The 25,588-nt window shown below is 62.4% G+C and overlaps 2 protein-coding genes and 1 long non-coding RNA gene across 4 annotated transcripts; 1 reads left to right on the forward strand and 2 right to left on the reverse strand.

Annotated features, from left to right (window-relative positions):
- Positions 1-675: 675 nt before the first annotated feature.
- TESPA1 (thymocyte expressed, positive selection associated 1) lies at positions 676-9,883 on the reverse strand. 2 transcript variants are annotated; one of them, XM_048928712.1, is made up of 12 exons: positions 9,525-9,883; positions 8,915-9,008; positions 6,760-6,942; positions 6,480-6,522; positions 6,087-6,136; positions 5,952-6,005; positions 5,706-5,742; positions 5,505-5,588; positions 3,714-3,922; positions 2,110-3,035; positions 1,218-1,314; positions 676-1,126 (listed from the first exon to the last, which is right to left on the reverse strand). In XM_048928712.1, exons 3-12 carry the CDS (start codon positions 6,923-6,925, stop codon positions 1,047-1,049), a joined length of 1,746 nt encoding a protein of 581 aa, XP_048784669.1. In that variant the 5' UTR covers positions 6,926-6,942; positions 8,915-9,008; positions 9,525-9,883; the 3' UTR covers positions 676-1,046. The 2 variants fall into 2 exon arrangements, with proteins under 2 accessions (XP_048784669.1, XP_048784668.1); XM_048928711.1 differs by having other exon boundaries at positions 8,883-9,008.
- A 4,957-nt stretch (positions 9,884-14,840) lies between these two features.
- Positions 14,841-22,958, forward strand: PPP1R1A (protein phosphatase 1 regulatory inhibitor subunit 1A; the record flags this gene model as incomplete). The annotated part of the gene is given in 8 exon segments (XM_048928376.1): positions 14,841-14,942; positions 20,342-20,402; positions 21,129-21,166; positions 21,255-21,273; positions 21,276-21,317; positions 21,576-21,767; positions 21,858-21,943; positions 22,892-22,958. Coding segments are annotated over 7 exon segments (540 nt in total), but the record flags the coding sequence as incomplete, so codon positions are not given.
- A 1,991-nt stretch (positions 22,959-24,949) lies between these two features.
- On the reverse strand, positions 24,950-25,588 carry LOC125685514 (uncharacterized). Its single transcript, XR_007373459.1, has 3 exons — positions 25,540-25,588; positions 25,231-25,367; positions 24,950-25,058 (listed from the first exon to the last, which is right to left on the reverse strand). It is a non-coding gene; the product is annotated as an uncharacterized LOC125685514 (long non-coding RNA).

Genomic DNA, 25,588 nt, shown 5'->3' on the forward strand with positions numbered 1-25,588 from the left:
GGCTGGAGCCTTCCTTCCCATCCAAAGGCCATTGGCACCACTTCTCTTCCTGCTGAAGGGGTGTAAGTAGGGCTGGTGGCCCACGGGGAGCGGGGGGGGACAACGGGTGGGACCCTCTGGGGATGGAGAGGTGGCCCTGGGTGGGATGGAGCAGAGAGAAGGGGGGTCAGCTTCCATCAACCCAGGGAATAAAAACACGGGAAAATTTGGGGATGGGAAGAGATGGGGATGGGAAGAGTTGGGGGTGGGAAGTGCCAAGGTCACCCTGCCCCCCATTGGGGACTGTGCCCCCAATGTTTGGTTGCCCCAGTTGGGAGCAGAGCGGGAGGGGTTAAGGCTGCGGTCCTGCAGAGCATCACCGCGGTTTCGTTCGGATGCCAGAGCTGCAAGGAGAGGAAGAACAGCAGAGCCATAAAGATAAGGTGGCAGGAAGATGTAGAACAGGCCCGGAGCCATAAAGCACCCAGATAAGGAAACAGGAGAGAGAGGCTTCGGAGGGGTGAGAAGAGATGGAGAGCAAAATAAACCCTGAACAGCGAGCGCTGCATGACTCATGCCCAAAGGCAGCACCTCCTCCGACTTTGCGCACCCTGAGAGCCACACGCAGCCCTCGCCCTCATCCTCGGGACCCCCCAGCAGTGCAGGGACACGGCCTGATCCCATTGGGACCTTTATTTCCAGTGTGCTGTCAGCTATTCCCCAGCAAAACCCCCATCCTAGTGTTCCAAGCGCCGGGGGAGCAGCCAACTCCAAAGTGCAAGTGAAGCCCCGAGGAAAAGGGGCAGAGGAGGGAGAAGGAGGGGAGGGGGGGGGATGGTGCAGGTGCCAGTCCTGAGTTTTGGGTGCATCCAACATACTTGTGCATGCATTTGCACACACACACACACACACAAGTGTCCACACAGTGCTCAGCTCTGGGCTGAGGATGGGTTCCGTCGCCTGAAGCGCAGCGGTGCAAACTTTCCTGCACTCGTTGTTGCACTCCGGTGCTGGAGGTTGGGTGGGAAGAGGGGGGAGGTGGTGCAGGCAGGAGACCCCCGGTGGGCTCAGTCTGTCTGCTCAGGAAGGGGCTCCTCCACGAAGCCGCTGCTGTCCGAATGCCCACCGACTCCGTACAGCATCAAACCTGGAGCGTGGGGATGGGATGCGCTGCGCCTCTGCACCCCCCACAAACCCCTCTCAACCTGTGCGCACGGGTGGGAAGAGGCACGGCTTACTTCTGCGGAACCTCACGGAGCAGCTGGTGTCTTCATCATCGTCGTCATCATCTTCATCATCGTCATCATCACCATCCTCGTCGCTGTCGCTCACCACCTGCATGATCACAACAGGGCGCAGGTTGTGCCAAACAGGGGCTGGAGCACGTGTGCATGGAACATGTGTGCATGGAACATGTGTGCATGGAACATGTGTGCATGGAGCATGTGTGCATGGAACGTGTGCATGGAGCATGTGTGCATGGAGCATGTGTGTATGGAACATGTGTGCATGGAACACGTGTGCATGGAACGTGTGTGCATGGAGCATGTGTGCATGGAGCATGTGTGCATGGAACACGTGTGCATGGAGCATGTGTGCATGGAGCATGTGTGCATGGAACACGTGTGCATTGAACACGTGTGCATGGAGCGTGTGTGCATGGAATACGTGTGCATGGAGCATGTGTGCATGGAACATGTGTGCATGGAGCATGTGTGCACGGAACATGTGTGCATGGAGCATGTGTGCATGGAACATGTGTGCATGGAGCACGTGTGCATGGAACATGTGTGCATGGAGCATGTGTGCATGGAACACGTGTGCATGGAGCATGTGTGCATGGAACATGTGTGCATGGAACAGGGTTGCTCTACATGTGGGTGCAGAGGTGTGTGCAAGCATGTTTGGTGTGCAAGCATTTCAACGCGTGCACGCAGGCGTGTGCGCAGCAGGACGGCTCTCCCCACAGCTCCCCCCTGGAAGATGCTCCATGTGAAGCTCTCAATCATTCAGACCCTGCCGGCCTTCCTCCTTGCTGACCCACCAGGGCCGCTTTCTGCTCTGTATCCTCCTGCCCGCCCCGCTGCCCACCTGCAGCCCCCTCCCCAGCAGCAGCGCTGCCCCCCTCACCTCTTCCATCTCGAAGGAGTCCGCGGCTTCGTTGTTCTCAGCCCGGTTGGGGTGGTGGGAGGCGAAGCTCCCTGCAGTGGGACCTTTCCTGGGGGGCTGCAGCCTCGTTGCGTCGCTCTGCTGCCGGTCAGCATCACCCACCCAGCGCCATCCTCCGCTCCATCCTCTGCTCTGCTGACCCCACTGGTCTCCACCCGCTGCGCAGTGGGACGGAGGGGGTGGCGCCCCATGGAGGTGTGGGGGCTCTCCTGGGTGCTGCCCCCCTTTTGACCCCCTGGGGGGGGTCTCTGAGTCCCCGTTGTGTCCCGGCTGTGCAGGGGGGGCACGCAGCCAGCTGTCATTTGTGGTCACTGCACCCGGCGCTGGGGACGAGGTGACATTCACCCATGGTTGTCCATCCTCTGTGTCACCCCGTCCTGTTCCTGGGGGGCACGGGGCGTCCCTTGCCCACAGCAGAGCCCCCGCCGTGGAGTTTTGGCCACATCTCACAGCCATCTCCATGCCTCGCTGATGGTGACACATGGGGACCCCCTGATCGAGCCACGAGGACCCCCCACCTCCACGTGGCGACGTCCCAACAGCCGCCCCACAACCAGCAGCTCCCCCCAACCTTTCCACATCATCGGGGTCAAAGCAAAACCTCTCCTCCCGGCTGCGCTCCAGCACCTCCCGCACCACCCTGCCCAGGGAACCCCCGGCCCGGGGGGGGGCATACAGACACATCTTGGACACGGCCGCCCTCAGACGCTCTGCGGGTGAGAGGGTGGGGGGCTGGGAGGGGGGGATGCGGATTTCGGGGATGCCGGGGTCGGTCCAGGTGAGGTGCAAAGGGGAAATGCGCTGCAGGGGGGTCTTGGAGACGTAGGAATAGAGGCAGAAGAAGGCGTCTGCTGTGGCAGCCAGAGCCTGGACCTGTTGGAAGCGACCTGAGGAGGACAGGAAGGGGGTAAAGGAAAGGGGGGAGGGATGATCGGGGGGGTCAGAAAGGGTAGGGGGGCTTTATGTGGGTGCTGGCAGCTGGTCATGCTCTGATCAGCTGGGAAAATGGAGCGGCACTCCGCTTCCATAGGGAAACTGAGGCACAGGACCTCGATTCCCCAATTTCTATAGGGGAACTGAAGCGTGGGACCCCATCCCCAATTCCTATAGGGGAACTGAAGCGTGGGACCCCATCCCCAATTTCTATAGGGGAACAGATACACAGGACAACCATCCCCAGTCTATGGGGGAACCAAGGCATGAGGCCACCACCATTCCCAGTTTCTATGGGGGGGACGGACACACAGGACCACAATTCCCCCTTTCCATGGGGAAACTGAGGCACAGGACCACGGTTTCCCAGTTTCTATGGGGCATCTGATGCATGGGTCCACTGTCCCCAGCTTCTATGGGGGGAAAGACACACAGGACCACAGTTCCCAGTTTCTATGGGGGAACTGATGCATGAGAACCGTCCCCACTTTCTATGGGGAGGTGTAGCTCCACCCCCACGGAACAAAGCACAGCTCAGCAGATCAGCCCCAGCTCCAACAGGCAGGGCAGGGGGACAAGCTCAGAACGCAGCCCCCCTCCCCCCATATCGTCCTCCCCCCAGTGCCACTCACTGGCCAGCATCAGGCAGGGATCCTCCATCTCCAAGCGCCGCACCTGGGCCTTCAGGAAGAGCTGGAAGTCGATGCCTTTGGCTCGGGATGGGGAGGAGAAGAAACGTGAAGGGATCCGAGCCACAGCGCCCGGCCCGGGCTGCACAAATCCCAAATTGTAGAGGATCTCCTCAGCGTCTGCCTGGCACCAATCGAGAACCTCGGAGATGCTGCAGGGGGGAAGGGGTGTAGGGTTAGGGATGGGTGTAGGGTGGAGGTGGGGTTGGGTGTAGAATGGATGTGGGGTGGGTGTAGGATTGGGTTTAGGGTGGATGTAGGGTTTGGTTGTGGGGTGAATGTGGGGTTGGGTATAGAATTGATGTGGGGTGGATGTAGGGTTGGGTTTTGGGTGGATGTAGAGTGGATGTGGGGTGGATGTGGAGTGGATGTAGGGTTTGGGTGTGGGGTGGATGTGGGGTGGATGTGGGGTTGGGTATAGAATGGATGTGGGGTTGGGTTTAGGGTGGATGTAGGGTGGATGTGGGGTGGATGTGGGGTGGATGTGGGGTGGATGTAGGGTGGATGTAGGGTTTGGGTGTGGGGTTGGGTGTAGGGTGGATGTAGGGTGGATATAGGGTTGGATGTGGGGTGGATGTGGGATTGGATGTAGGGTTGTGTGTAGGGTTGGATATAAGGTGGATGTAGGGTGGATGTAGGGTGGATGTAGGGTGGATGTAGGGTGGATGTGGGGTGGATGTAGGGTGGATGTGGGGTTGGATATAGAATGGATGTAGGGTGGATGTGGGGTGGATGTAGGGTTGGGTGTAGGGTTGGATGTAGGGTGGATGTAGGGTTGGGTGTAGGGTTGGATATAAGGTGGATGTAGGGTGTAGGGTTGGGTGTAGGGTGGATATAGGGTGGATGTAGGGTGGATGTAGGGTTGGGTGTAGGGTTTGGATGTAGGGTTGGGTGTAGGATTGGATATAGGGTGCATGTAGGGTGGATATGGGGTTAGGGATAGATGTCGAATTAGGGTTAGATAAAGGATGGACGTAGGGTTGTGTGTAGGGTGGATGTAGGGTTTGGGTGTGGGGTGGATGTGGGGTGGATGTGGGGTGGATGTAGGGTGGATGTAGGGTTTGGGTGTGGGATTGGGTGTAGGGTGGATGTAGGGTGGATGTAGGGTGGATATAGGGTTGGATGTGGGGTGGATGTGGGATTGGATGTAGGGTTGTGTGTAGGGTTGGATATAAGGTGGATGTAGGGTTGGATGCGGGGTTGGGTGTAGGGTGGATGTAGGGTTGGATATAAGGCGGACATAGGGGTGGATGTAGGGTTGGGTGTAGGGTGGATGTGGGGTGGATATAGGGTTGTGTGTAGGGTTGGATATAAGGTGGATGTAGGGTGGACGTAGGGGTGGATATAGGGTTGGATGTAGGGTTGGATGCGGGGTTGGGTGTAGGGTGGATGTAGGGTTGGATATAAGGTGGACATAGGGGTGGATGTAGGGTGAATGTAGGGTTGGGTATAGGGTGGATGTGGGGTGGATATAGGGTTGGATGTAGGGTTGGATATAAGGTGGATGTAGGGTAGATGTAAGGTTGGGTGTAGGGTGGACGTAGGGGGGGATATAGGGTTGGATGTGCGGTTGGATGTGGGGTTGGGTGTAGGGTGGATGTAGGGTTGGATTTAGGGTGGATGTAGGGTTGGATATAGGGTGCATGTAGGGTGGATGTAGGGTAGGTGTAGGGTTTGGTTGTTGTGGGAATGGGTCTCATGGGAGGACGACCCCGCACCCATCAGGGTCCCCACCTGGAGCCGGTGCGGTTGGTGAGGCCCGAGGGCGCGCTGGATGCCATGCTGTGCCCCAGGCTGAGGCGTCCGCCCTGCAGAGCCCTGCATGGAGAGATGCCACGCGGTGTCACAGCCTGGGGACAACCCTGGGGACAGAGCAGCGCTGGCAGCAGCGGGGCTGAGAGGTGGGGATGTGCAGGGATGGGGTCCTGCTCTCACCTGCCGAAGGTTTGATCGTTGCCTGGTAGCAGAAGAGCTGCAAAAAGGAAGCAGAGAGGTGGCAGGGAATGGGAGGGGACATCTGGGGAGGTTTGGGGACAGGCCCTGTGTCTGCAGCCCCTCTGACCGCAGCGAAACCATCCGGGACAAACAGCCTCTCCCCATAGGTGTGCTCCCTGTCCCTGCATCCTCCAGGGATGCTCAGAGCGTTGGGGACAGGAAGGGACCCCCGGGGGTGGCTGCTACCTTCAGCTCCCAGCGTCAGGTCGTCCTCAAAGCTGGTGCTGCTGCTCCCACAGCCTGCAAGACAGCATCGGGGATCAGAGGGGAGACCCCCACCCTCAGCCCCTCCATGCTGTGCCCCACAGAGCGCCCGCCTACCGTAGGGACCCAGTGAGCACAGCTCGTCCGGCAGCGCCTCCAAGGACGACCTGAACCCGGAGCAAAACCCCGTGAGGTCCAGCAGTGCTGCACTGCACCATGCTGGGGGTGCGGGGTTGGGAAAGGGGGGATTTGAGCACGGTGGGATGAGGGGTGAGGGGTGGGGATGAGGTTGGGTTGGACGGCGTGGCCGGGGGGGGGACGCTCAGAGGGTGAGCACAGCATCCCCAGCACCAGGGTGGCTGAGCACAGAGCGAAGGGACAGCGGTGCCTCCTGCACGATGCCTGCGTGCCTGCAGCTCCTGTGCGGCTCCAGCATCCCCCCCCCCGGGTGCAGAAAGCCCCAAGGAACGGACAGGGAGGCACCGTGCCCCCCATGGCCCCGCAGCTCACCCGCAGTCCTGCAGCCACGTCTCTATCTTGCTGGAGGAGCTTCCTGCGGGGAGCAGAGATGAGATAAAGCAGCACGAGGGAGCCGGGTTTGCTGTGGTCACCAACTCGGCGCGGTGCAGAGCTGGCTGCCAAGCTCAGGGACGTGCACAGCCGCTTGCAAGCACTGATGTGCACTGCACACACACACGCAGCACGTGAAACGATGCGCTGGTGAGCACACAACCCTCTGCACGCACGCATCCCGTGCGCAGACCCCCGTTTGCACGCGGGCATCGCGGACCTTCGAGGAAGACGTCGTCCAGGTGGGGTGACTGCAGCTCTGGGATGTCCTGCATGGCTGCAGCCGCCTCCTCCTCCACCACTGTGGTCCTCCAGCAGCGGCTCTGCCGGGCCCAGGCGCGCCGTTTCTGCCATGAGGAGGGGCTGAGCACTGAGGACCCCTCCATGGCAGCACCGGGAGACCCTGCGGGGATTGGGGAGCCCTGAAGTTTGGGGCATTCCTCACCCACTTTGCACAGCAGCCCCACACAGCACCGCCGCAGCGTCTTGAGGTAAGCTGCACAGCACCAGAAAGCAACTCTTTCGGGATCCCCTATGGGGTTTTTTAGAGCCTGGCACTTCCCATAGGAAAGAGCTTTCCCATCCTACCCATATCCCATTCAGTCCTCAAGCAACACCCCTTCCATCCTCACCCTCATTGCCATCCCCATCCCATCCCATCCCATCCCATCCCATCCTCACCCTCATCCATCCCCATCCCCCATTCCATTCCATCCCATCCCATCCCATCCCATCCCATCCCATCCCATCCCATCCCAACCCCATCCCATCCCATCCCAACCCCATCCCATCCCCATCCCACCCCCATCCCATCCCATCCCATCCCATCCCATCCTCACCCTCATTGCCATCCCCATCCCCATCCCATCCCATCCCATCCTCACCCTCATCCATCCCCACCCCATCCCATCCCATCCCCATTCCCATCCCCATCCCATCCCCATCCTATCCCAGCCCATCCCATCCTCACCCTCATTGCCATCCCCATCCCACCCCCATCCCATCCCATCCCATCCCATCCCATCCCATCCCATCCCATCCCATCCTCACCCTCATTGCCATCCCCATCCCCATCCCACCCCACCCCATCCCATCCCATCCCATCCCATCCCATCCCATCCTCACCCTCATTGCCATCCCCATCCCCATCCCCATCCCATCCCATCCCATCCCATCCCATCCCATCCCATCCCATCCCATCCCATCCCCACCCCCACCCTGTGGGTCCATCACCACTCAGCGTCCCTCACACCCCTCCCTTACCCCCCCCTCCCCCATTTCCCATCCAGATGTTCCCAGCTGTTTCTGCCCTGCAGACGCTTCCCACCCTGTGCCCCACTGCGTCACCCGTGGGGTCGCTCATCCCCTCCCCCTCTGCCATGGCACCAATCCTGGCTGTGTTCAGAGCCCCCCAGCAGCACCCTTCGCCCCAGCAGCCATCGATCTCCCTGCACCCATGGGTGAAGGAGCCACAGTTCCATCTCTGGGTGCAATAACTGTTCCACCCCCCCCCCACCCCCAAATGCCTCTGGGGCTGCAGCTGTGCAGAAAGTCCCCAGAGGAGGGAGGATGCGAACGCAGCGCATTCATGTCACCGTGTCACCATGTCACCATTTCCCCATTTCACCTCCCACCAGGCTGGGTGCAGGGCCAGCATGACCCCCCCCTCCCCCCTCCCCAGGCACCTCTGGCTGCACAGGGTCACATCCTGGACCCCCCCCCCCCCCACCCCATATGGGGCCAGGCTATGGAATGGGGTGATGGGGGGCTCACAAGCAGCAGCCCCATAGCTGGAGGCTCAGCAAACCCAACCTGACCATAGACACGTGGCCAGGGCCTTCCCCCTACGAATCACCCAGAAACTGCAGGCAGATTCTGTGACCCCCCCCCACCCCCCAGGACCCCTCCAGAACCACCCCCAGCCCTCAAACTGCCCATCCCCAAAGAACAGAGGGGGCACTGCATGGCACAGAAGGGATCTCAGGCACATGGCATGCAGATCGGAGGCCTGACGCGACCCCATTGCGTGCCAGACCTTCCCCACCCTAAACTGTGCCACCCCTGGACCCCATCCCCACCACCCTCTTTTGTCCCCACCTCCCCCTCTTGTCCCCATCACCCTCCTGTCCCCATCACCCTCCTGCCCCCCAGCCCCTCTCTGTCCCCCAGGCACAGAGCTCTGTTCTCTCTCCAAGGACGCACCCCTCCATCACCCACCACCCCAAACCCACCTCCACCCATCTCCATCTCCCACCCCCCATCCCACAGCACCCCCCCCTCTCTCCCCTCCCCCCCCAAATCCTCACCATTGGCTGCAACCCCACCCCCATCCCCATCGCTCACCCACACCGGGGGGGCACAGGGTGCTCCCTCACCCTACTGAGGGTCCATCGTCCGCGTCCCCCCTGCCCCGCCACTGCGCCCGGCCCCTGCCAGCATCTGTCGTCAGCAGGGAGGGAGGAAATTCATCTGTTTGGAAGAGGAAATAATAAAAAAAAAAAGTAAAAAAAAAAAGAAACATCAACAGCCAAAACCTCAAACGTTGACCCACATCCGCCGCCACGACGGGAAAAACTTAATGAGGCTCTGACGTGGGGGGGGGGGGGGGGTTAATTAGAAGCTGGCACTCAATGAGGGCTTCATAAAGGGATGATGGAGCAACTGGGGACCCAAAGGGGTCTGGGATCCTAAAGCCTGATGTGCTGTGCCAAGCTGCAGGTGCCCCTGTGCTGATAAAGAGATGCAGGCTGTTATCAGCACCCAAACCCCAATAAGGGGCTGAGGGGGGACCGGGATCAGCAGCAGGGGGTTGAAGATGTGCTGGCAGAGCTCAGGGTTGGTCCCCAAAATCCTTTTATTCCTTTTATGCGTGACGGCATCTCCACATCCTCACCTTGCGGCATCTCCTGCAGGGCTGGGCTGAGAGAACCTGGCGCCACAGGGACGGAAGGACAGAAGGACGGGGACAGAGATGGGGACGCTCACCTCTAGGACGATACAGTGGACCTACGGACCACCAAACCCGACGGGATGGAAGCAGCGAAGGACGGAAGGGGCCGAGGAAGAGCGTTGGGATGAAGATGGCTTTAACCCTTTCCTCCCCGGCTCCACGTCGGTGGCTTTTCTCCCCCAGCAGAGCAGCGGCTGTGGGGTGACCCCGTCCCGGTGCGGCTCTATCAAAGCCACGATCCCTTCAAAAAAGGCAACGAGTCGATGCTGTGGGATCGCTCTCCTGGAATGGTGCTGCCCAGAGGAGGGATATTTTTAGCCCTGGATTGTTTGTGGATGGAGCCCTGATTTAACCATTGCTTTGTCCCACCCCGCTCTGCCCTTTTTCAGGTGTTTCCAAGCCCCTTTCCCGGCCCCGCCGCCCTTGGATCGGTGGGTTCAGCTCTGCAGAGGGCAGCGAATGCCTCTGCCCGCCTCACATCCTTCCTCTGGCTTTTCTCCAGGCCCAGAGCACGAAGCAATCTCCTCCCGTTCGACTCCAAAACGACTCTCAGAGCTTTCAACCCTTGGGTCCCATCCAGCATTCCTCCATCCCCCACCCCGCTTTGGGGTGACCCAGGGATTTCGGGGCACAGGGGGGGGGCATCGTTTTGAGGGACACGTGGCCCCCCCGGATCCCATCCCAACATCATCACCACCAAACCCCGCTCCCCCCCCTCGCTCCCCCCCCACCTCATTTCCCCCAACCCCCCCCACCCATAGACTTGGCATCCCCTGGATCCCATTGGGTTGTTGGGATGGATGGAAGCCGGGCGGCGTTTCCCAGTCAAAGCCTGGCGAGGAGCAGCATGGAGGTGACCCACAGAGCGGCAGTTAATTGCTGATGGCACTAACGAGGTCCTCCCCCAGCTGTGGGTCTTCAGGGGAGAACAGTGCAGGGTGCAATGGGGGTGACCCGTTGTTCCCCATTGAGATGGACCCCGAATCAAGCAGGAGCATCCCACTGCATCTCCACTGCATCCCCACTGCATCCCCACCACATCCCCACTGCATCCCCACTGCATCCCCATCTGCATCCCCACTGCATCCCCACTGCATCCCCACTGCATCTCCCCACCACATCCCCACTGCATCCCCACTGCATCCCCACTGCATCCCCACTGCATCCCCATCTGCATCCCCATCTGCATCCCCACCTGCATCCCCACCTGCATCCCCACTGCATCCCCACTGCATCCCCACTGCATCCCCACCTGCATCCCCACTGCATCCCCACTGCATCCCCACCTGCATCCCCATTGCATCCCCACCTGCATCCCCACCTGCATCCCCATTGCATCCCCACTGCATCCCCACTGCATCCCCACCTGCATCCCCACTGCATCCCCACTGCATCCCCACTGCATCCCCACCTGCATCCCCACTGCATCCCCACTGCATCTCCACTGCATCCCCACCTGCATCCCCACTGCATCCCCACCTGCATCCCCACTGCATCCCCACTGCATCCCCACTGCATCCCCACTGCATCCCCACCTGCATCCCCACTGCATCCCCACCTGCATCCCCACTGCATCCCCACTGCATCCCCACTGCATCCCCACTGCATCCCCACTGCATCCCCACCTGCATCCCCACCTGCATCCCCACCTGCATCCCCACCTGCATCCCCACTGCATCCCCACTGCATCCCCACCTGCATCCCCACTGCATCCCCACTGCATCTCCACTGCATCCCCACCTGCATCCCCACTGCATCCCCACTGCATCCCCACTGCATCCCCACTGCATCCCCACCTGCATCCCCACTGCATCCCCACCTGCATCCCCACTGCATCCCCACTGCATCCCCACTGCATCCCCACTGCATCCCCACTGCATCCCCACTGCATCCCCACCTGCATCCCCACCTGCATCCCCACCTGCATCCCCACTGCATCCCCACTGCATCCCCACTGCATCCCCACAGCCTGGAAGGTTGGGATCCAGGATTTGGGGTCTTTGGGATCTTTGGGATTTGTGTCCCTTGTTCGAGGCTCTCCCTTGCCCCATAACGTCTGGGGCAGCGCCGTGGGGATGCAGCACTGACCCCCAGGCTGGGGCACAGCCCTCTCGGGGTCACCAACCCCACTGCAGCATCACAGGGATGGGGGAGCTGAGGGCACACGAGTGCTTTGGGCATCAATAATTCACTCTGCGTGACATCAGGGAGGGACCCAAAGGAAATGGGGGGAGTGGGGGGGGGTGGTCCGGGGGGGGCTCACACGGATTTGGGCAACTCCTCCTGGTGGATTTTTCCCCCATCCCGTTTTCTGGTGAGGATGGAGAACACGACCCATCAGACAAAGGGATGCCAGCATCGCCTCCCGCCCAGACCCACAGCATCCATCCCACTGCCGTCCCCCCTGTCCCCCCCCCCCAATTCACACAGTGCACCTTGGGGACGCATCCCACCTCTGCTCCATCACCCGTTCAAACCAGGGGGGGATATGGAGAGCCCAGCCCAGCACCCGGCGGGGAGGGGGGGGATTAAGCAGCCCCACAACACCCCCCTCCCCCGCCCCTTTCCTGACCTACTTAAGCAGATTCCTGCTGCCGGAGCCATGAATAAGTGATGGCAGCTCTGTGACAGACTGGGCGGCTGCAGCACTGCCCCATTGCATCCCCACTGCATCCCCACTGCATCCCCACTGCATCCCCATTGCATCCCCACTGCATCCCCACTGCATCCCCACTGCATCCCCACTGCATCCCCACCTGCATCCCCATTGCATCCCCATTGCATCCCCATTGCATCCCCACTGCATCCCCACTGCATCCCCACCTGCATCCCCACTGCATCCCCACTGCATCCCCACCTGCATCCCCACTGCATCCCCACTGCATCCCCACCTACATCCCCACTGCATCCCCACTGCATCCCCACTGCATCCCCACCTGCATCCCCACTGCATCCCCACTGCATCCCCACCTACATCCCCACTGCATCCCCACTGCATCCCCACTGCATCCCCACTGCATCCCCACCTGCATCCCCACTGCATCCCCACTGCATCCCCACCTGCATCCCCACTGCATCCCCACTGCATCCCCACCTACATCCCCACTGCATCCCCACTGCATCCCCACTGCATCCCCACCTCATCCCCACTGCATCCCCACTGCATCCCCACCTGTATCCCCACTGCATCCCCACTGCATCCCCACTGCATCCCCACTGCATCCCCACTGCATCCCCACTGCATCCCCACCTGCATCCCCATCTGCATCCCCACCTGCATCCCCATCTGCATCCCCATCTGCATCCCCATCTGCATCCCCACCTGCATCCCCACTGCATCCCCACCTGCATCCCCACTGCATCCCCACTGCATCCCCACCTGCATCCCCGCAGCCTGGAAGGTTGGGATCCAGGATTTGGGGCCTTTGGGATCTTTGGGGTTTGTGTCCCTCGTTCAAGGCTCTCCGTTGCCCCATAGTAGGTGGGAATGGGATTCCCCACATGGGGGTGTGATGGTGGAAGGAATGTAGCTGGGCTACTTGGGGGGGGGGGACCTGGGTGGCTTTGGGGAAGGAGCCAGATGGCCATCGGGTCATGGGGGCACTGAGGGTGGTGGAAGACCAAAATGTAGCAGTTCATGCCCCATGCAGGGAAAGGGGTGGGGGGCTGAACAGGGATGGGACAGGGGAGAAAGGATTGGGGACAGGGAGTAGAGAACAAGGGACATGGGATAGGGGCAAGAAATGGGGAACGGGGGACAGGGAAGAGGGAATGGGGACAAGAGATGGGGGAAAAGAGGGGAAAAAGGGCAGGGAAGAAGGGATGGGGAACAGCAGATGGACAGGAGGGGGCAAGGAGGAAGGAATGGGGAGAGGAGATATGGGAAAAGGGCCCCACAGACCCCACTAGAATCCAGGGATGGATGATGTGGAGCAAAGGACACCTGAGTGCGTCCCTGTGCCCACCCTGGGGGTGTCACACCTTGCATGGGGGGGGTGCAGAGTTCTATGGGGCCCTATGGCAGCAGGGGGGCTGGCAGCTCCCTTATGGGGACACAGCGTGGATGAATGGAGGGGGGGGGTTGGAGGGGCGGAGTTGGGTTTTAATTAGGATGTGCTGAGGGAGGGGGGGCGGCTCTTTCTTTCTCACCAGCTCCAGTCTAATCCTCCCCAATGCCCAACAGCAGCAGCTGCCGGGCTGGAGGTCAGAGCTGGGGGTCACCGCGTCCCCTATGGGATATGGGGCACACGGAAATGCTTCCTCCGCCCCCCTTCACCCCCGGGGTGGGGGGGGCTGCAGTATGGCAGCCTCCAAGCCAACATTATGGGGGGGCACCGGGGGTCTCCATCCTTGAACTGTCCGTCCTCTTTTGTAGGGCTGTATCCAGGGAGAGCCGCCAATCTCCGGCCCGTCCACCGCCACGGGTTGGGAGGGGGGGGGGGGGGGGGGGGGATGGGGACGACGACACCGCGCCCCACATCGCCCTACAAGTCATGGGGCCGCCGCTGTGGGTCGCCGTGCCCTGCGGGGGAACGGGGGGGGGAGGAGCGGTGCGGGCGATCGATGCGGAGAAGGGGAATTTGCACCGAGGGCAGCGGTGCCGGCAGCAGCACGTGCGGACTTTGCACGCGCATTGCCCACGTGTGTGCAACGTGTCCGTGTGTCTGTCCGTCCCTACGTCCCGTGCTCAGGGGTCCCGCTCCACGTGGCCGTGCGTCCTGGCGCTGTGCGTCCTCTTGTGTCGTGTCCGTCCGTCCGTCCCCCCCCCCGGCCACCCCCTTCCCCGTGCTCCCACCCCCTCGGGTCACTCCGTCCGTGTGTCCGTCCCGGAGTCCGTTTGTCTGCCTTTGTGTCCTTGTGTGTGTCCGTGTGTCCATCCCTGTGTCCCGTGTGCCTGTCTGTCCCTCAGTCTGTCCTCCTGTCTGTCTTTCTGACTCCTTTTCTGCCCTCCTGCCCGCATGGCCGCCCTGCTGTCCGTGTGTCCGCCCTTCTAGCCGTGTGTCCGTCCTTCTGTCCGTACGCCTGCCCTTCTGCCCATCCATCCATCCATCCATCCGTCCGTCCGTCCGTCCGTCCTCCCGCCCGTGCGTCCGTCCTTCTGTCCACGTGTCCGTTCCCTCTCTCCGCTCTCCGCTCCACCTGCCCATCCCCGCCGCTCTCCCCGTCCGTCCGTCCGTCCGTCCGCCCCGTTCCCCTCCCGGGGCCTCTTCCAACCAATGGGGCCGCGCTGTGGGGCGGAGCGGTGCGGCGTTCGGGACCGGGAGCGGCGGCGGCGGCGGAGGAGCGGAGCAGAACCGGGGCGGGGCGGGGCGGGGCGGCACCGGGAGCCGCCGGTGAGCACCGGGTAACGGCACCGGAGGAGCTGCCCGCCATGGAACCCCAACGGGCCCCGTAAAATCCAATTCACCGTGCCGCTGCTGGAGCCGCACCTCGACCCGGAGGCGGCGGAGCAGGTGGGGAGAGCGGGAGGGGAGAGAGGAGGAGAGGAGGAGGAAGAGGGGGGGGGGGGGAGGCTGCTCTGCAGACCCCCAAGGGACAACGAGGGGAGGAAAGAAGGGGGGGTCTTTGCAATAGGGGGTCTTTGCCCCCCCCCCCCCAAAGGGGCAACAGCACGGGTATGGATGGGGGTGAGCCGCCCCCCCCCCTATAATCCGTACATCCCGAGGTCTGTGGGGTGGGGACCACTCTGTGACAGCCCCCCCCCCCCCGGTGCCTTACAGCTCTGCTTGGGGTCCCCGCACCGTTTTGGGGGGTGCACGGGGTTTGGGGGGGGTGCGGTGATCCCAATACCGGCATAGGGACCACGGGGGGGGGGGGGGGGGGGTTGAGGGGTCAGCACTGGGGATCCCTCCGCTGCCCCGTGGGGTGGCTATGGGGCGCGGGCTCTGTGTTGGCCCTTTGGGTTGCCGGGGGGGGGAGGGGGGGGGGGGGGGGTGTAGGTTTACCCGGACCCCACGGCCCTACAACCAGCCCCGTGTTGCTCAATCCCTGGAGGGGATCCAGCAGAAGGGGGGGGGGGGGGGGTGGCTGTAGGGCGGTGTCCCCCCCCCCCCCCCCATCCTCCCCTCCCCTCCCCTCCCCTGCCCTCTGGCTCTATAGGGTGACACGGTGGGGGGGGACAGGGGGGGGGGACAGACGGACACGGGTTGGCCGGCAGCACCCCCACAGCTGGCAGAACCCAAATTCGGGTTCTGAACGCATTGCCAAACCTTTTGGCTCAGCGCGAGGCCCCAGAATAGCAGCAGGTATTGCATGTCCCAGAGCTGGCAATGTGGGTGAAACACCCCCCCCCCGGACCCCCCCCTGACCCCCCGTCCCCCGAACAAACGCACCTCCAGCACCCTGCAGCCCTCAGGAGTTCCTCCAGCCCCAAATCCTATGGGCTGAGACTTGAGGGTCCTGATTTAGGGTCGGGGCTGGGAGTCCTTAAGGGCAAAGGGTTGGGGGGGGACAATGGAAAGGGTTGGGGGGGACCATGGATGGGGTTGGGGGGGACCATAGAAAGGGTTTGGGGGGGCACCATGGATGGGGTTGGGGGGGACCATGGATGGGGTTTGGGGGGGACCATAGAAAGGGTTTGGGGGGGACCATGGATGGGGTTGGGGGGGGACAATGGATGGGGTTTGGGGGGGGGATCATGGATGGAGTTTGGGGGGGGGACCATGGATGGGGTTGGGGGACCATGGATGGGGTTTGGGGGGGGGACCATGGATGGGGTTTGGGGGGGGACCATGGATGGGGTTGGGGGGGGGACCATGGATGGGGGTTGGGGGGACCATGGATGGGGTTGGGGGGGGACCATGGATGGGGTTTGGGGGGGGGGACCATAGATGGGGTTGGGGGACCATAGATGGGGTTGGGGGGGGACCATGGATGGGGTTTGGGGGGGGACCATGGATGGGGTTGGGGGACCATGGAAAAGCGTTTTGGGGGGGGGACCATGGATGGGGTTTGGGGGACCATAGAAAGGGTTTGGGGGGGGACCATGGATGGGGTTTTGGGTGACCACGTGCCCTCAGCATCTGGGTGTGAGGAGCTCTGCGAGGCAGCAGGAATAAAATAGAGGGGGTCCCCACCTCTCCCCTCCCCGGATAAATGGGGTCCTGCTGACCCCCAGGGTGCTGCCCCCCCCCCCTCCCCACCCCCCCCCCCACCCTAAGGGGGGTACAGCGTTGTGGGGCTGAGCTCTGTGGGGAGCATCGCGCTGTGGTTAAATATGGCCAAGCACCATCTGAGGGGGGGGGGGGGGGGCTCAGAGAAGGACCCCCAAACCCACCTTGGGTTGAGGGGCACAATGGGATGGGGGAGGGGGGGGGGCTGGGGGGTCCTGTGTCCATCCCTGCCTCAGTTTGCCCCCCCCCAGCTGCGTTTGGCTGCGTCCCATTGGACCCTATTTGGATCCAAAATTGACCTCAACCCCCTCCCTGCACCCATTGCCCCCCAAAGCCCCCCCCCCAATGCCCCCAATGCCCCCATCCTGGTGCAGGGGGGCAGGGGGTCACAGCGCCGCTGCTCAGGGTGCCAACATCCCCTCCGCCACCCCAAATCCAGGTGGGGAACCCTCACCACCCTATCCTTCATTCTCCACCCTGAGGACCCGTAGTTTTTAGGGGTGGTTGAGGGCTCACCTCCCCCCCCCCCCCCCCCTTCATTTTCCAAACCCCTTTAATGAGTTTTCCTTTAATTTGGAACGCCACCCTTCGCTCGTTAGGCCACAGCTTTTAAATAGGGGAACCCACTGAAGGTATCCTCACCCCCGGCGGTGCAGGAGGATAAAAGTCTTCCATGGTGGAGGAAACGATGGAGGGAAACGAGAGCCTTCGCCCCATAAAGCTGGGATGGGAAGTTCTGTGGGGCCGTCCCTCGCGGGTTCCTTTCGCTCAACTCAGCTCTCGGTTCTTCAGCCGATGTCTGAAGTCCCCATTGGTTTGGCATCAACTCGGGTTAATTTTGGGGGTGTCCCCCCCCCCCCCCCCCCCCGCGTGGAATGGGTTTTAATGCTGTGTTCTTCCTCAGTAGGGGGGGGGCTGTGGGGGGGATGTGGGGCTGCCCTCCTCTGGGTGCCCCCCCGTGCCCTGCAGGGCTGGCCCTGTGCTTTGCTCTGTCATGCTCAGGGCTGGGCTGCATCCACCCAGCTGCTCCCAAATCCATTCGGTTTCCAGCTCCTTTCTGCTCCTCAATCCCCCCCCCTTTTTTTGTTCTTTGCCCCCCCCCCCCCCTACATCAGCCCTATAGGATGGGAGGGATGGAAAGGGGACCCCCAGCCCCACTGAGCCCCGCAGGGCTGCCGTCCCCACGGTGGGATGATGCTGCTGGGGCTGCTGCAGCTCTGAATCGATGCTCTAAAAATAGGCTGGGTAGGAGAGCGGAGAGGTGGGGGATCCCAGCATCTCCTGTGGGGCCGGGGGATGGGGCGTCCTATAGGGCTGGGACCTGAGCGTCCCTCTGTGGGGTCAGGGAATGGGGCGTCCTATAGGGCTGGGACACCAGTGTCCTTCTGTGGGGCTCAGGATTGTAGAGTCTGTCTATGGGGTCAGGGAATGGAGCATCCTATAGGGCTGGGACACGAGTGTCCTTCTGTGGGGCTGGAGAATGGAGCATCCTATAGGGCCTGAGGATCTGAGCATCCCTCTGTGGGGTCAGGGAATGGAGCATCCTATAGGGCTGGGACCTGAGCGTCCCTCTGTGGGGCTGGGAAACAAAGCGTCCTATAGGGCTGAGGATCTGAGCATCCCTGTGTGGGGCTGGGGAAATGGAGTGTCTGTCTATGGGGTCAGGGAATGGAGCGTCCTATAGGGCTGGGACACCAGTGTCCTGTGAGGCTGGGAGTGGAGCATCCCTTTGTGAGGGTCGGGCAATGGAGCGTCCTATAGGGCTGGGACCTGAGTGACCCTCTGTGGGGCTCAGGATTGGAGAGTCTGTCTATGGGGTCAGGGAATGGAGCATCCTATAGGCTGGGACACGAGTGTCCTTCTGTGGGGCTGGAGAATGGAGCATCCCTCTGTGGGGTCAGGGAATGGAGCATCCTATAGGGCTGGGACCTGAGCGACCCTCTGTGGGGTCAGGGAATGGAGCATCCTATAGGGCTGGGACACCAGTGTCCCTCTGTGGGGCTGGGGAGTGGAGCATCCCTTTGTGGGGTCAGGGAATGGAGCGTCCTATAGGGCTGGGACACCAGTGTCCCTCTGTGGGGCTGGGGAGTGGAACGTCCCTCTGTGGGGTCAGGGAATGGAGCATCCTATAGGGCTGAGGATCTGAGCATCCCTGCGTGGGGCTGGGAAATGGAGTGTCTGTCTATGGGGTCAGGGAATGGAGCACCCCATAAGGCTGAAGACCTGAGCATCCATCTTTGGGGCTGGGAAACAAAGCGTCCCTCTGTGGGGTCAGGGAATGGAGCATCCTATAGGGCTGGGACCTGAGCGTCCTTCTGTGGGGCTGGGGAATGGAGCGTCCTATAGGGCTGGGGACGAAAGCATCCCTCTAGTGTCAGGGAATGGAGGGTCCTATAGGGCTGAGGACCTGAGCATCCCTCTGTAGGGCTGGGGAACGGGGTGTGGGGGTCAGGGAATGGAGCGTCCTATAGGGCTGGGACATGAGTGTCCTTCTGTGGGGCTGGAGAATGGAGCATCCCTCTGTGGGGTCAGGGAATGGAGTGCCCTATAGGGCTGGGGAGCAGAGACCCCTCCAGGACTGGGGACTGGAGCACCGCAGGGTGCTGGGATGGGGAGGGCTGTGAGTCCATCCCTGAGCAGGGATCGGGGTGCAGCCGCTCTGTGGTTCTCAGGTGCGTCTGTGTGACCTTGAGGGGGTCACCCCTCTGTCCCCTGCCTTGTCCTGGGGGTGACAATGGCTCCGTCCCCGTGGGGGGCATTTGGGGCGCTCCAGCAGCCCGGGGTTGCCTTGGGATCGCTCTGATGGGATCCCATGACCCAGATCCAGCCCTGAGATCCCAACCCATCGCTGTCACCCCGAGCCTTGGGGCGGAGGAGGTGACCAAGGTGGGGGGGGGGGTTGGAGGGGGGGAGAGAGGTGACAAAGGGCCGGCGATGGGGCCGTGGGCCGGGAGCGGTGGGTGATGGGGAGGGGGCGAATTCGGTCTCCCTTTTAATCCTCCGTTTAAAATCCAGATCGCGGGTTTCTATGGCAAACCGGGAGGATGCGGGGAGGGGGGGCGGGGGGGGGGATTGAAGCGGCGGTGGGGCCGCAGGGTGGGCTGGGCCGGGGCTGGGGCTGGGGAGGGGGCTTCCGTCGCTGCCGGTTCGTTAGCATCTCATCAGCATCTCATTAAGGCAGCGTAGCTCATTAGGGAATCCTCTCCGGGAAATTCGGTGCTACTCAGTCAGTGGGTCAGCGGGGAAGCAGGGCGAGCAGCAGCGGGACGCGGTGCCGCTGCACGGCACAGGGTGACAGGGCCACCAAAACCCCCCAAAAGGGGTCACCAAACCCCCTCAGAAGGGTCACCAAGCCCCCCGGCGGGACAAGCAGAGGGGCACAAGGCGATCCGTGGGGCGGGATGCTGCCGGTGACCTTGGGCAAGGACACGGTGACGAGCGCTGTCCCCGAGGAAGGGCAGAGCCCCGGCGCTGTCACGGCCGCCTCTGTCCCCCACGCTCTTCCCGGCACGGCGGTATAATTAGCTGCCGTTTGTCGTTAAGGAGATGTTGATGTAAAAAGCCACCTGCGTCCCTCAGCCGCCGGGCAGGGCAGCGTCCCCAAGGAGCCACCGCCTCCCGTTTGGGGACAAGGACACGGGCGGGCGACGCCGCGGTGCCGGTGGGGGGGGGGGGGGGGGGAGGATGTGGGTCGGGATGGAGTTTGGGGCGTTCCCGACATTTGTCCCCCTCTTTTACAGATCCGTCGACGCCGACCGACGCCGGCCAGCCTGGTGCTGAGCAGCGACCAATCGTCCCCAGGTGGGTCCCCGTTTGTGTCGCGGTGTCACCCAGGGGTCCGGCCGGGGGTCTTCGGGTGGCACAATGGAGGCTCAGCGCGGGGACAGCGGTGGCCGTGCGCTGCGCTGCGTTGCGCTCCGGGTTTCAGCCCATCCATCTCCAGGGGAAGCAGCTGCTGGTGACGCCCGTCTTCAACCCCCCCTGCTCTGTGCCCTCCCCGGGATGCCCGGCACGTCCCGGGGGTTGGCCATGGAGGGGAGAGGGGGGGGCGGAGCAGAGGTGATATTTGAGAGCTTCGCTGCCCTCCTCCCCCCTCCTGGCCTTTGGGGACGGGATGTGACCCTGCCGGCTTCCTGCCCCATCCGTCTCTTCTCTTGGGGTGGCTCAATCTCTCTTGTTTTTGGGGTGGCTGGGACACTGCGTTCCAAATGCTGTCCCTGGGTATTTGGGGTTACTTTCGTCACAGCACCGGGACAACCAAAACGGGGTCAGGATGCGGCCCCTGCCAGCCCCGATTTCACAGCATGGGGGACGGCTGTGGGACCCCCACCCCGACGTGTCACCTTCAGAGGGATGGGGCTGAGGTGTCGGTTGTCGCTGTGCTTTGTTCCTGATGCTGAGCGGGTCCCGGAGCAGCGCTGTCCCATCCCCATACGTCCCCATGGGGGTGCTCCGGGGGTCACCAAGGACCCATGGGGTGCCACCACCCCTAACCACCCTCTCCTTCTGTCCCTATGCTTTCCCCAGAGATCGATGAGGACCGACTCCCCAATGCCCTGCTGAAGGTAGGCGATGACCTGAGGTGTCCCCAGCACCCCGAGGCGTCCCCCCATCGCATCACCTCCCCCCTCCCCTCATCTGCTTGCTTTGCAGTCGGGTCTGGCCATGTCCCCCCGCAGAGGAAGAAGGTGTACTGCACCACCCCCACTGTGAAAGGTACCTGAGGTGACATCAGGTGACATCTCCCTGGGTGCCACGGGGGACGCGCGGGTGACCAAGTTGTGATGCCACCTCCTCGGTGGCACAGAGGATCCCAAGGGGGCAGGAGCACACAGCTGGGGACACGGGGATGCAGGGCCACGGCGTGCAGGTGCCACCAATGGGGACAGGTGGCCGCCCAGCTCGCCGGGTGGGGGGACAGAGAGGGGACATCATGAGGGCTCGGGGACACAGGCCACGCTCCCTGCCTGGCAGAGCTGCAGATGATGGTGGAGCACCACCTGTGCAAGCAGGCGCGGGGCGAGGAGGACGACGAGGTGGCTGCTGGAGGCCAGGAGCACAGCCCAGGCTGCTGCCACCGCGGTGACACCGAGCACAGCCACAGCCCTGGGGGCAGCTGCCTGCTGGCCCAGGCTCAGCCAACACAGCAGGGTGGCCCAGGTGACAGTGAGTAGCCATTGCCGTTGTCTTCTTCCCTGGAGCTGAAGGGGGGGGAGTGGGGGGTCTGCGCTCAGCCAACCCCAATTTGCGCCACAGGGACCCACGGGGATGAGCGGCGAAGTCCGGGCGATGAGGGCACTCATATAGCACCGGGGGGAAAGGGAGCTGCTGGCGGCCTGTAGGTACGTGCTGGGGGGCTGGGGGGCGTACGGGGAGGTGGGCTGCGTACTGGGATGCTCTGGGTGCATACTGGGACGCTTGGGGACATACTGGGATGCTGTGAGCACATACTGGGGTGCTCTGGGTGCATAGTGGGACACGGGTAGCACGCTGGGGGACAGGGGGGTGGGCATACTAGGATGTGGGTTGTGTACTGGGACACTTGGGGACATACTGGGATGCTCTGGGTGCACACTGGGACACTTGGGGACATACTGGGACGCTCTGGGTGCATACTGGGACACTTGGGGACATACTGGGACTCTCTGGGTGCACACTGGGACACTTGGGGGACATACTGGGACGCTCTGGGTGCATACTGAGACACTCTGGGTGCATACTGGGGCACTTGGGGACATACTGGGACACTTGGGGACATACTGGGACGCTCTGGGTGCATACTGGGACACTTGGGGACATACTGGGATGCTGTGAGCATATACTGGGACACTTGGGGACATACTGGGACGCTCTGGGTGCATACTGGGACACTTGGGGACATACTGGGATGCTCTGGGTGCATACTGGGGCACTTGGGGACATACTGGGACTCTTGGGGACATACTGGGATGCTCTAGGTGCATACTGGAACACTTGGGGACATACTGGGACGCTCTGGTGCATACTGGGACACTTGGGGACATAGTGGGACTCTTGGGGACATACTGGGACACTTGGGGACATACTGGGACACTTGGGGACATACTGGGGCACTTGGGGACATACTGGGACTCTGGGGTTGCAGACTGGGGTGCTGTGTGTCCGCACTGGTGACGCCATGGGGGCACTGATCCGGTGCACAGGGACAGCGTGGCAGCTGGGGGTGACAGCAGACAGGGAAGTGGCTGCACCCCCCCCTCCCCCCCCCGCTGTCCCTGGCCCCACACGTCCCTCCGTCCCTCCGTCCCCAGGTGCTGCTGCCCCCATTGGAGCCGAAGCGCCGCCTGCTTTTTTTCTATCAATCGTTTTCTAAGATTCCGACGGCGTTCGTGACGGATTTTTTTTATCTCCCCCCCCCTCCTCACCCCCCCTTTTCCCACCCCCCCCTTTTCTATGGGACAAAACCCCCTCTGTGTCCCCACTGCCACCACCGGGGTGACCCCAGGACCCCCCCCGGTCCCCTCGCGCTCCATTCTGGGGGCACAGCTCCTCGTTGAGGGGAGGGAGGACGATGGCACACCGGTGCTGCACTGCACACACAGCCGCCGCGGGCACGAATGGACACACGTGAACATGCGTGAACACACCACACACACACGTGAACACACGAGTGCCACGCAGGAGCTGAGCCACACCGCTATTAAACGGATCCTTTCCGCAGCGTCTCCTCCTTGCTCAGCACCGGGTGGCTGCATGGAAAGCCCAGGACCCCCCCCCCAAATTCCATCCCTGATCCCCAATGCTTGAGCACGGCTCCCCTCACGGCTCAGAGCTCGGGCTGGCGGTGGCGTACGGTTTATTAATTGCTCGTTAGCAGCTGCTCTTGATTTCACATGCGTGTGCAGGCGGGCGCGAGGCGGAGCTGTGCCAGCAGTGATGGAGGCACGACGTGACCGCATGGTAGAAAAGTACAAAGACACACAGCTGTGTGCTGGGCTATGTACAGGGCCGGGCCGGAGCCGTGGGGTGATCCAGGCACCATGGAAGGGGGGAGGACGACGGAGCTGGAAGATGCTCCGGGTTGCTGGAGATTTGGGGGGTGCTGGGTAAAATGGAGCTGAAGGGGGTGCAGGGGGGTGATGGAGAGCTCCAGTTTGGGGTTCTGGAGGAGGTCGGAGACAGGATGCTGGAGATTCTCGAGCACAGTGGAGCCAGGATGCTGGAGATGCTGGAGCGCTCCAAGTCGGGTTCAGGATGGCATCAGTTTGGGGTTCTGGAGGAGGTTGGAGCCAGGATGCTGGAGATTCTCAAGCACACCAGAGCCAGGATGCTGGAGATGCTGGAGGGCATTGGTTTGGGGTTCTGGAGCACATTGAGCCAGGATGCTGGAGATTCTCGAGCACAGTGGAGCCCAGATGCAGAGGATGCTCGAGCACACCAGAGCTTGGGATGCTGGAGGATGCTGAAGCAGGCCGGTGCCAGGATGCCGGAGGGAGCGGGGTCTCCTGGGGGTGTTTTGGAGCCGGGTTGGGGGACTGGAAATCCAGCAGGGGCAGCAGTGCATGCGGCACACTGCAGCCATAGGGGCTGGAGGCACAGAACTGGGGGTGCTGGAAGAACCTCAGGGCCACTGTGGGTACCAACTTTGCCCCCCCCTCCACTCGGCTGGCCCCAGCTCCCTGCCCTTGGGGTGTCCCTGGGGCCGGGCCCCACAGAGGAGGGTCCCCAACCCAGGAGAGCCATAACTCAGAAGCCACCCCACGCCGGAAATGCTCAACATAGGGACAGATCTCAGCATCTGCCATCTCCCCACAGGTGGGACGGGATGGGGACGGCACAGGGGGACACCTGGGGACACCCAGCAGCGTGAGCACAGACCCAGCAAGAAAAAGAGGGGCCCGAAGTGACAGCAAACCCCTTACAGTTCCTCCATCCTTCGGTCCCCTGCCTCCCCCCGCGGTGCCACCACCCCCTTCCCCAACACCTGGATCCCCTGCGGGGCGAGAAGCAGGTTTCTAAAAAGCCATAAGGACAAATCCCTCCGGCGCGGCAGTGAGAGGCTCAGCATCGCCATCAGCCGTGGATCAGCACCACACGGCTTGGCGGACGGTTTGGCACAGGATGGGAGGAAATCCCGGGGGTCCCGGCCCCCAGGACCCGGCGCTGCCATCGGGGGATGCTCTTGGCACGGACCCCGGCGGCTCCTTCCCTGCGAATGGTGCTGAAGTCGATGGCATCAAAGACTTTGGACTGAACGGCATCACTGGGTTGGATGAGGACCTGCCACCCCGAAGGAGACGCTCAGGGCTGGGCACGAAAACGAGCTGCAGCCCCCCAGGGCGCCCCCATGTTTTGGGTGCCCACCCTCGGCCGTGTGCTATTCCACCTCGCCATTGTGCTTGTGCTGCTGGGTGGGGGGCACGGGGGGCTCCTCCTCGTAGGGTGACAGCTCCTCGATGGACACTTGGTTGGTGATGCCTGTGGGGTGACAAGGGGGCGCTCAGGGGGTCCCCGGGGATGAGCAAAACCCAGTTTATTTGGGAGTCACCTCGAATTGGGTTGTCTCTCTCCATGGGTCACCATCCCACGGGTCACCATCCCATGGGTCACCACCAAAGGATGTTTGGTGGCTCTGGTGGCTGTCACCTACCGCTGGCCGCCCTCTCCTTCCACTTCTGCTTGTTCTCCTGGATGTATTTGGTCCAGGTGGAACGGAAGCTGGCCAGGTCAGCCTTGATGTCCCCAAGCTCCAGATGTTCATCCAGGGATGTCTGTCGCCACTGTGAGCTGTGGGGGCAGAGCCACCAGTTGTCACCCTCACCCTATGCGTCCCCGTAGCCCAAATGCGATGGGTTCCCCCCTCAAGGCTGAGCCCCACCGCTCAGGGAAGGGGAAACCGAGGCACAACCACACAGCTGAGCCTGGTGGATAGATGGGGGGTGGCTGCTGGCCCCCCAACCTGGCCTGCTGGCCGCCCGCCGTGTTGCCCTTGGCTTTGGAACCATCCT

Source organism: Lagopus muta, chromosome 28, assembly GCF_023343835.1.
Source record: "Lagopus muta isolate bLagMut1 chromosome 28, bLagMut1 primary, whole genome shotgun sequence".
Classification (NCBI taxonomy): Eukaryota; Metazoa; Chordata; class Aves; order Galliformes; family Phasianidae; genus Lagopus; species Lagopus muta.